Source organism: Ambystoma mexicanum, chromosome 8 (genome assembly GCF_040938575.1).
Source record: "Ambystoma mexicanum isolate Mex_15411 chromosome 8, UKY_AmexF1_1, whole genome shotgun sequence".
Classification (NCBI taxonomy): Eukaryota; Metazoa; Chordata; class Amphibia; order Caudata; family Ambystomatidae; genus Ambystoma; species Ambystoma mexicanum.
Window position 1 is genome coordinate 425,152,642 of NC_090929.1, and position 11,665 is coordinate 425,164,306.

General features: G+C 47.5%; 1 protein-coding gene across 1 annotated transcript in view; it reads left to right on the top strand.

Annotated features, from left to right (window-relative positions):
* SRM (spermidine synthase) overlaps nucleotides 1-11,425 on the top strand; it is a 325,236-nt gene extending 313,811 nt beyond the window's left edge. The window contains exon 8 of the mRNA XM_069609940.1: nucleotides 9,296-11,425. Coding sequence (XP_069466041.1) covers nucleotides 9,296-9,313 — 18 coding nt within the window. The 3' untranslated portion in view covers nucleotides 9,314-11,425. The remainder of the gene's footprint in view (nucleotides 1-9,295) is intronic.
* Nucleotides 11,426-11,665: the final 240 nt, after the last annotated feature.

Below are 11,665 nucleotides of genomic sequence, written 5' to 3' on the forward strand. Positions count from 1 at the left end.
CTGTTCCAAATAACATGTGGAGTCCTACAGGGTTCCTGTGTCTCACCCACTATGTATAACATTTTCACCAAGCCACTGTTTGACAAGTTGGACAGACTGGCCGTCACCTACACAAATTATGCAGATGACACCCAGATCCTCATACCCCTTTCAGGCAACTATGAAACGGACCTGGCTATGGTGAATAAGATAAACATCCTCATTCAGGCATGGATGGCGACCCACGGCCTCTGCCTGAATGACGATAAAACTGAGATACAGCTCCTCGGATCTGACACCAACCTAAAAAAACTACCCCCAAACTACGCATCCTTCAATATTGATAACAATATCATCACAGTTATGCCTGTAGTAAAAATACTAGGTTTCCATCTAGACTCCTCCCTCGCCCTTAAAAAGCAAGTTAGCTCCCTCGCCTCCACAACAGCTTACACCTGCAAGCTAATCCGCGCTGCCAGACCATTCCTCTCCAGTGCTAGCTGTATCACCCTGGCCAACGCTCTAATCATGTCCAGACTAGATTAATGCAACGCCCTATACTCTGGAGCCAACAAATATGTCACTGACAAACTACAACGACTGCAAAATAATGTCCTAAGAGCAGCGCTGAATGTTCCAACTAGACACCACATCACTAAATTCAGGAAAGAGACCCATTGGCTAAAGATTAAAGACAAAATCCTCCTAAAAACTATTTCCATCACATCCAAATGCCTAAACAACCTAGCTCCCTCGTACCTAGCGGAAAAAATCTCTAGGAGAACCACGACCCGACCCACCAGATCTGCCAATTCATTCATGCTCAAAACCCCTCGATTTAAGCTGACTATGGCTGGTGGAACCAGTTTCCCAGTCAAAGCTGTGCAATCCTGGAATTCACTTCCAATTGACCTTAGACGCCCACTACCCTATGCCAGATTTAGACACAATGCTATCAACTGGCTCCGCACCAACGACCTATAACCTTCTCGTCCCCTCTCTGCCAATCCACCCTCGCCCTCTACTTAGACTATGCTTAGCACTTGCGCCTGACTTGCACATTTGATCAGCTAGATCGACACTGTACTATATTTTGCATTCACATGTATATACCCACCCTAAATATAAGTAATGCCCAGTCTGGTCCTGATTTGCACCTTGATCAGCTATATCTTGTATTATATACTGTATTATATTGTATTGTACTATATTGTATTGTACTCACATGTATGTACCTGCCTGAGACTGGCACTGTAACTAAGCCTCGAGAATTCTTGTACGGTTGCGCCTGTCTACCTAAGGGTTTGGCGCGCATTATCAAATTAATGCACAAACAAACAAAACCACCCCTTACCAACAGCCTTCCCGCTCCACGACTCAAGAAGCCTACAGAGGTCGCTCACAGGCATACGCCAGTGGAGGACATTGTTGGTGCCGCCCGCAGGGCAGATCCTCGACCCTGAAAAAGGCCTGAACCGGCCATGGACTTTGGCCCCCACTTGTGCACGCCAGTGGGAGGGCGGCTGGCGAGGTTCGTCAGCACGTGGAACACCATGACCACCGACAGATGAGTGCTGGATGCTCTCGAACAGGGGCACACCTTGGAGTTCCAATGCAGGTGTCCTCGTATTCCCCCATTGGCTCGACAGGAACAACACGTGGCACAGCTGCTGCAGGAGGTCCACGCCATGTTAAAGAACAGAGCGATAGTACCCATCCCCCAGCGCCTCTGGCTCTCCGGAATGTACTCTAGATACTTTCTGGTCTGAAATAAGTCAGGAGGGTGTTAGCCTATCCTGGACCTGATACGTCTCAACAAGTACTTGAAGTCCCAGAAAGTCAGGATGGTCACGTTGCAGCACATGCTCGGCCAACTGGAGAAAGGCGACTTCCTGGCGTCTCTGGATCTGGAGGACGCCTACTTCCATGTCCCCCATCCACCGGAAGCACTGCATGTTCCTGCGGTTCGTGGTCCAGGGGCGAAAACTATCAGTTCAAGGTGCTCCTCTTCAGCCTGAAATCGGCCCCAAGGGTCATTAAAAAGTGCTTTGCTCCAGTGACGGCGCATCTTCGTCTCAAGGGCATCCACGTCTACCCTTACCTGGACGATTGGCTTGTCCAATCACGCTCTGGCGAGTCAGCACATGGCGAGGACCGTGCGTCTGCGGATGGATCTGGGATTCTCCTAAATTATCGGAAGTTCTGCATGAAGTCATCACAGAACGCTCTGTTTCTGGGAGCCAAACTCAACACAGTAACTTGTGTGGCGTCTCTTTCAGAAGAGCGGGTAATAGCCATCCTAGGGAAGGTTCAGCGCCTGTTGTCAGTATGGTCGGCTACTGTGCGAGCTATCAAGTCGCTGCTGGGAATGATGTCCTCCTGCATCACCCTCGTCCTCCTTTGCCGACTACGGATGAGGCCTGTGCAGGAGTTTCTGGATGTGAGGTGACTGCAAGTCTCAGGATCCTGGATGGACAAGATCACCCTCAACGAGGAGTTTCGACGAGCAATGCAGTGGTGGGGTGCATTCTCATCTCACGCAAGGGGTCCCCATTCCAAGTTTTTCCTTACCAAGAGATAGTCACCACGAATGCTTCCCTGGAAGTTTGGGGAGCACAAACAGACAGTTGCACGCCAGAGGCCTCTGGCTGCTAGTGGAAAGATCCTCCACATCAATGTCCTCGAGCTTTGGGTCGTCTTCTGGGCCCTCAAGACCTTCCTGCCATCGCTGAGAAGCAAGGTGGTGAGGATCTTCACGCACAACACCACCACTGTGTTCTACATCTGGAAGCAGGGCGGGGCGCGCTCTCTGGCTCTCTCCAGGCAGGCCCAGGATCTGTTGCTCTGGACCATTCATCAGGGTATGCTTCTCGTCCCCTTTCACTTGGTGGGCACCAAGAACACCCTGGCAGACTCGCTCAGCAGGGAGCTGCGTTGTTGCCACGAGTGGGAGCTTTGCCAGGACCAGGTGGATCTTCTATTCCATGAATGGGGTCCACCTTTTCACAACAGTGACAAATTCCAAGTGTCAGAGGTTCACCAGCAGGTTCCCACAGCAGAAAAGAGCATGGGGCATGTGTTCTCATAGGAGGGACTCTTCCTGTACGCTTTTCCTCCATTTCCACTCCTGCTACGGGTGATCAACACACTCAGTGTCACTGCAAGATACTTGTCGCTCCGGCGTGGCCGCAAAAAATCTGTATCCAGACCTGCTACGTCTATCAGGCTGCCACTACTTCCGATCTTCTCTCCAGAGAGGGAGGGGCGATTCTGCACCACAACCCAGCATTGCTGAACCTTAGGGCCTGGCTCCTGCAGGCCTAGAATTTGGGCATTATTTTTTACCTGCAGAGTGTAAGGACATCCTGGCCAGGGCCATAGCCTCTTCAACGTTGACTTACCAAGGCCACAAGTGGAAGCGTTTCTCCATGTGGTGGTAGGCTCAGACAATTCCTCTGTGTGTCACAGCCCTGCAGCTCCTACCATACCTGCTTTCCTTATCCAAGGCTGGACTGGCTCAGGCCTCTATCAAGGTGTGCCTGGCTGCCATATCCCGTTACACCAGGACACCTGGTAGGCCTTCCCTGTGGTCGCTCAGACTTGTCAAAGAGTTCCTCCAAGTCATCTTCAGTACTTTTCCGCCAGTGAAGGCTCCTGCCCCAGCTTGGGAACTTGACTAAACTCATGGGGGCTCCCTTTGAGCCGATGCAGCAAGCCCTGCTCAAGATTCTCTTGTGGAAGACAGCTTTCCTTGTGGCGATCACCTCGGCCAGGAGGGTCGGGGAAATTCATGCCCTGTCTTGCAAACAGCAGTACTTGTCATTCTACACTTCAAGGGTGGTACTGCGTACACAACCCACCTTTAATGCCGAATGTGCCGTCAGAGGTCCAGCTCAACGAGCCTTTGGTGTTGCATGTCTTCTTCCCAAATCCGTCGTAGCCAGTGGAGAGGGCGTTGCATTCGCTGGACGTTGCTCGTGCCTTGAAGTTTTACTTGGCTCGCACAAGATGTTTTCAGGAGACTTCTCAGTTGTTCGTCAATGTTGGACCTGCGAATCACGAAAAGGCCTTGTCGAAGGCTTCCATTTCCAGGTGGCTATCCAGCTGCATCATGCACTGTCATCGTCTAACTAGCAGACGTCTTCCAGGCCAGCCAAGAGCCCACTCCACCAGAGCCATCGTAGCAACGGCAGCATTTCTCTCTGGTGTGCCCCTACTCGACATTTGCAAGGTTGCTACTTGGAGGTCCATGCACACCTTCACGAGGCATCGAAAGGGATTCCAGGGAGGAGTTCTGAGTCTGTTAAGCGGTGCTATGCAACTTGTTCACTTGAGGTGAGTCTGTTCCAGGGGTGAGCGTTTTTACTTCTGTTGAGCCTTGCCACCTCCCATGTGTCGTGTATATATGTATTTCTGTGTAATCGTTATTAATGAGCATTTGATTCCATGCAAGACCCCATGCTGGAGAAGGTTTGTTACCTACCTGTAACTCTTGTTCTCCAGCATGGGTCTGGCATGGATTCACATGCAAACACTCCCTCCTTCCCCTCTGTGGCTTTTGTTGGTTCATACTGCCTTTTACGTGCTTACCAAATCTGAAGATGGCCTCAGGGGTGGAGCTTATGGAGAGGACTGTCATTGGACGGGGACAGTATGACCGGAAGGACATTGATTTGTTTAGAGGAGAAATACAGTTTTCAAGCTAAAGTGAAACTGTTTTTTCCTTTACCGAGGATTCCCAGTCTGATGACAGGGAACATTCATGAGCATGTGAATCCATGCCAGACCCATGCTGCAGAACAAGAGTTACAGATAAGTAACTTAAACCTTGAGGTAATTTGGGTCTCTCTGCCTAGCTTTGGACCCTGCACCTTTCCTCAACTTCGTAGTGGGTTCCTACCTCCCTAGCCCAGGCTCCCTGTTCTGCCCCAACCTTATTGCACTGTCGCCAGGTTACCCCTACTATCTGGTTCTATGCTTCAAACTTTGCAGGTCTAAAGACCATAATCTTTTCTAACTCTCTTACTATTGACCTAACAGGATAGCCTGGTTGGTCTGTCACTCCCCTCCCGATGGCCTTGGCTTCTTTCCACGCACCGATTTCTTCTCTTGTCTCATACCTGCTACTCTTTATCTCTCTCTCCACACCCGGTCCATGGTCTTACTGCTCTCTCTTGCTTCTCTGATCACCCTCCAACTGGTCTCTCCCCATATGCTGCTTCCTAGTATTATTATATCCCCATCCCTCGGGCGTCCCCTCCCTCTGTGTGTGCCCACCAAGTCCCTTTTGGTCTTCCCCCCTCTCCAAACTCCTTGCTCCCACCACTACAGCTGCCTCTGCTTTTCTGTACCTCTTGCCTCACTTCTCTCTTTTTCTCCCTTACCCTGCAGTCTCCCTCACAACTGTAAGGAACTCATGGTGGCAACAGTAAAGACAGACACAAGTGATCACAGTTCAAGGTGGAAAAACGCCTACTCTAAACCTAAATCTAAAATGGGAGCAAACTACTACCATCAAATAATAATAAGGCAGTCCTAGTGGCGTGTTATCAAATAAAAGGGCCTTTACTAAGAAAAACCTATTGCCAATCCTTACGTTTAATACAGACAATGAGTGGGATAAGGTTCACAGGAAAGAAAGAAATGTTCACAAATAAAAAGTCAGAATGCAGTAGTCGGGGTCTCCCTTCCTTATGTTTTGAGCACAGGACAAGGTAGGACTTTGGAGCACAGCACACGCTTGTGCTTTCCCATCACAAGCTAACAGTTCCACTTTCAACTGTCAGCGCCTTCGGTGGTTAAGTCTCTTTCCTACAAAAAAGTATTTTGCCTCCGAGGATCTGATGTATTGTAAAATAATAAAAAAAATGTCCTTTCTGCTTGCATGTAGGGTGATACCTTTTCACCCCTCGAGCCCCCTCTTCTGGACTCAGATCCCTAGAAAGTTATTTTCGATATCGGGACCTTCAGTTTTCAATCTCTTGCTTCCAAAGGCCTGATATATTCAAAGCTGCAAAAACAAAAGTTATTTTCCTTGTCTTTAGAGTGATGGTTCTTCCTTGGGTTCTCCTAGACGCCTCTTGAATGTCAGCCTCCCTCCGTCGGGTTCACTACGGCTTTCGACACAATCTCATCTGCACCATTCACAAATCTTAATGTCTTTTTAAACAGTTCACTGTGGACATCCCTCGGCCGGGTTCACTCTTGTCAACATACTGTATATTGGAACTTCAGACTTTGTCCCCTTTTCATTGGCATGCCTCCGTCGGGTTCACTCTTGCCAACTTTTGCAATTCACAAAATGTAGGATTCACTTCTCTTAGCTTCACCTTCACTTGCCAGTCAAAGACTTTCAACAGTGCAGAGGATTTTGCTAGACCCCCATATGATCACTTTAACCTAAGTCTATTACGCCGTTCACAAGGCCTTATAGTAACAGTAGTTTCAACCATAGGGTATTCACCCAGAGTTTCTCAAGCAAGCACTTGCTTGGTGCCTGACTCCACTGTAGCTGGCTTTCCCCTCTCGAATCAAAATAACAGTTCTGTGTATGTTCTTCAGTTTGCTGTTTTGCTACTTTTGTTCAAACACAGTTCGGTTTCTTATCGGTTATCCCCTCGACTCACCGGCTGGATGAACCGCTCGGCTTTTCTTTTCTCTGGAGTCGAGGCCGGTACCACGATGGCAAGTGTCTGCCCTCGGCTTGGTTATCAGCAGAGGAGGGCCTCATGTACCATTGACATTTGCTGCAACACACGCTGGCTATTGTTTGCGGTCTTACGCTTCCTTCTGTGGAGGTTTCACGTGCCTGGCTTGGAAAGGGCAATGTCGTTTCTCTCCTTGTCACCCTCTTGGTTTGCGCCGTTTTTCTCCTCCTCTTGAACTGCTGTGCTGAGTTAGCTCTCTCGTCGTGTGGTCTGCCTTGCTCGTATTGTGCTCTCATACTCCACCTTTTATCCCTGTGGGGAAGGGGAAGGGCGGTCAGGTGTGTGTGATTCTGGTCAATTGCCTGACATTGCCGGACTTTGCCTGACCCTGGCGTTGGGACATGTTAGGTAAACGGTCTTGGTGTTTGTCTGTCGTCCTTCGCGATGAGTGAAAGGGTTTGTGTTGGAAAAGGGGAAAGCGTCATGAGGAATGACATTATTCGTCCTAAGGGTTTTGGCAAACTCGGAAGGGTAAGATTGGTAGGGTTTGTGAGAATGGCTGTTTTTTGTCTGGGCAGATTGGGGTTGAGGGAAATAATAATCGGAGGGATGTAAAGGGGAATGACTTGGAATATTTGGGTAGAAAACCACCGGGAAACAGGGATTCTTGGAGTTGTGGTTTTGGAATTTAACGGGGTTTGTGTTCGAAGGGGATTCATATAGGGGAGATTCATTAGGAGGAAGGGAGGTCGAGTTGGTACAATTTATCAGAGCCTTAAGGACCTTGTCTTCCTCATTCCTTTCTTCAGTTGAATACCGCACTTCACCTGGAGTATTCCCCTTAGCTTAGCACAACCCCGGGTTCCCCTACTCAGGTGATCCTTCCGCATTTCTCTACCCTTAGGGTTGGGATAAGAGAGGACCAGTTTGTCCCTGGCCACCTGAATAAGGGATTCCCGGGGTCTACTTGGGAGAATACCCTCAGGTTTCTCACATAACCCCCCTTTTCTCTACTCTCAACTCCACCCTTTCTACTCTCCACTTAAATTTCAGTCACACATACTAGTCCTACTCCACTATTCTCCCTATCTCCCTTCAGTTAATTGCTCTTCTTGCTGTTTTATTGACTGATTCATATTGTAACTTCGCTTCTACTGTTATATTGTTTACGTTTATGTTTTAGGTATTAAGTTGTTCACTTGTACAGCGCTTTGGTGTAAAGCGCTTTATAAATCAATAAATACAATACAAATACAAATACAAAAATACATACACACAATTGGTACCAACCTCTCGGACCCAACACCTTACCTTTGTTCTCTCGCTATACTCCAACAGTCACCTCCACCTCCTTCTCCTCCTGGTGCACCCTCCACATTTGGCTCTTTGTCCACCTCCTCTGTTACTAACCTCACCCAAACACCTTTCATCTCCTTATCCACACGCTGGTTTTCCTCCCTCTCCCTCTTATGTGCTTCATGTTCTTGTCCTGGTACAGTCTCTCCCGCTGTATTCAGGACCCCTGTTGTGACTGTGGAAGCCAGGGTTGTTGTGGGGCTCCTTTCCGAGTTCTTTAATAAGTAGGGAGGCTTTAAAGCATGAAACGTTTGTTAAAGCAAAACTGTTCCTGGATGTTGCACCCAGGTGTATTTTGGGAGATGTAATTTTTATTTAGTTTACCTTTCTTTCTGCTTGAGGGTGTAACGCGTGCTGGACTGTAGTCCTGGGTCTAGTACTGGCTTTTCGAGCTGCTGTGATCACAATGGCTCCTTGGAATATTCTGAACTAGAAGAAAGAGACCTGGCCAAGACAGTGGTTAATGGGTATTGAGAGGGACAGTGATAGCAATATATATTCAGGCATTCTGGGGAGCTAAGGACCAGGGTCCCTCTTAAGCTCCCCACCCCCTTCCAAGCAGAGTCACATCCACGACTGTCACTCCACCTATATTCTCACAAGACCAACTGGAGGCAGTGAAACCAACGTGGCACAGTATTGTCTGAAATCGGCTTATTTTGTGAGTCATTGACAGACCAAGGTTCCAGTTGTGATACCAGTGACCCACATTCACCTACTCCCATTTCTCATCTTTCTGCTATGTACTATGCTCACTCATATCACAGTGCACCCTCTGAAAGGGTGCCCTCGGACCAATAATTCAAACTGTATGTGACTGTCGGTGGGAATACCTAGGAAATGACCCCCTGGCATGAACCAAAAACACGCATAGGCTGAAATATACTGGGCATTCACAGGGAATGCACATGAGTCAGTCAAAAATGAAACCAACTGAAAATGAAGGATATGGATGAGGTCCTTGCATGGACCATTTTGTTAACAAAGTAAACCTTTCTGGCTCTGTCTGGAGTTGTCTCTATGGGGAGAGCAGGGTGGGTGGGGTAGAGATGTCCTCACTTGTCCTCCTAGAATTTCCATGTTCTGGGTTGTTTTTTTATAACGGAGAATATTTGTGTGGTGCATTAGGCAACTGAATAAACTGAGCTCATCATCACCAGCCAAATAAACTTTATTCCTGCAAGTTTTACATTTTATTTTGAATTGCCCACCTTGTTTAAATTGCTGCATGTTATTCATTCCCCTTTCCATGCATCATGACCCCCTTTTATTGCCTATTCACCTCATGTCTGTCATTGTTTCTGTTTCCTTAGGTACTCAGCGATGTGTGAGGAGGAAACCGGACCAACATCCTCTTGTTGAATGGACAGGCATTGCTTTTATGAGTAATCATGGTTTTTAATATGAAAATGTACAATTTGCTGATGCACCTGGACTTCTTGGAGTGGGAAACCAATGCACCCCAGCTGCCATCCTAGTCTCCCACATGTCTAGTTATTGATTGTGGAGACCGGGATGTGAACTGCAATATTGCTGGTCTGACTTTGGCGGACTGTGCTTGAATGGGATTTCATGGACCATTGCATCTGTGGACGCTGCAACTCTTACCTGGATCTTCATTTTCCTGCTAGTCTCTGGACCGCCTTGCCTGTAAAACAAAAACTGCCAAATGTAGTCCATAGATCTGGCTGCAAATTGAAAGTATTCCTGCTGGCCTGTGTTTCCCTAAAATCATGAAACATAACCAAAAGGAGGAGGTGAATTCTACCCTTATACACATCACTCGCCACTCTCTCTGTACATGGTCATTCTACCTCTTAGTATACCTTGATACCAAGTCACCCGATTACCCTGTATGTGTTCTCTGCCCCCTCATTCCCTGCTCCCTATGTTTTTTACCACCTCTTCTCTCTGTTTTCCAATACACGTACGTGAATGAATTACACAAGCTGTTGCTAATGGGAATGTGTCGTCACCATAGATCTGTCCGTTTTCAGAACTCTTATGGTGTCCATTTGATTGATGTTGTTCTTTTGCCCTGTGCACTGGCACCAGAATCATGTTATCAATGAGCAAATAACACCCTCTGTATCCACCTATCCTGCGGGGGCAATGCCCAAAGTCCTGTTCCCAGCCTGAGTCTGCATGTTTCTGGCTCTACTCTGATGGCTGCTGATCATGGGTTCCATCTTCATGTCCCTGAATGGTCCATCGTGGAGTTTTTTGCCATAGGCGAACCCACCTAGTGGGGTGACATCTTGATTTCTTCTTCTGCATCACCACAGTGAAAATGTGCAGGTAAATGAAATGCTTGGGTCTGTAGTGGCTGCCTGCATGAAAGTGTCTGTCTAGTTGAACCTACTGGGGAGTTTGCAGCATCAACTCCCGAGTATGACTACTAACAGCTGTGACTAGACATAAGACCACCCTAAGAGCTTCACGCCACTTCCACCATGTTAGGGTAAAGGTGAGGATCCCCATAACCTCTCCAAAGCTTTTTTTATTAACCATTTCTGGGGATGAAGCAATTATGGCTGCCATGAGCCCTTCACAGATGTTTTGCCAGGGACTGAGGAGGATTTGACCACTCTTAGGCCACCAGACCCCTTCTATCAATTGTCTAGTAAAATACCAGTTCATAGATGTTTTCATATGTTCATTGTAGCATATTTGGGAAAAGCCACTCGTCTTCATTCACTGTGGTCAATGAGAGTAGATCTGCTACCTTCAAATCCTCTTTGTGCACACCTCGAGGACAGCTGCACAGGGGAACAAAACATTCAGACCTCAGTATCCAGCTCTTGAACGGTACTAGGGCACATGCCCAGGTGATCACATTTCAGTGCAGCTATGACCCTGCAGCTCATCATTCTTAGTTTGCTGTTAAGTCTTCAAATTATGCGGAAGCTCTGTGCTTTAGTTTTGGGTAATTCTAGCTTGGAACCTCTGTATTCATCTGTCAGTAGGCTTCTGATTTGCTCATGTAGAGTGCATGTTCTGCCGGGTGTAGCAATGGTTGGCGAACGTGTACCTGTTAGTAATCATGAATTATATTGTAGCATCTTTTTGCCCAATACACCAGATACCCATCTAAGCAGCATCGTTGTATTAAAAAAGTAATTCTTTTTTTTATCCCACAGATCACACATTGTGCCAAGCGGCTACGCTGCAACTTGAATGCATGACTCCAAAATTGCATTCCCTGCCCATCAATTGCCCCCAAAATATACCTCTTGGTCCCTAATGGGGCAACATATCTAGATAAAAGCCCAGTTCTTATTTCTGCTCCCTTCGGTTGTTGGTAGGAACATTGATGGTTCTGGGGCACTGGGTCTGCCTTAGTCTTTGTGACGACTTTATGGTTTGTGAATGTACCAGAATCGTACTTCTTTGTCTTATTAAACTACCATACTGTGTGTATTTCAGAGCAGATCACTAAACAAGTGTGTACTGTATTATTCAAGTACCTTCTGGTTCAAATATGTTTACATATTGTAAATAAGAAAATCATGGAGCAGTTGAGAATGGTCTGTTACTTTGGAAAGAAGTGAGGTGTTCTAGAACAAGCACATGTAGGCATGAGCGAGTTGTGCTTGAGCCTCCCGCACTGCACAAGAGTGTGACGTCCTTGAGTCCTTAGATTGTGAGAGTGAAGTATAGTAGATCAGTAGGAGTGGTGCTGT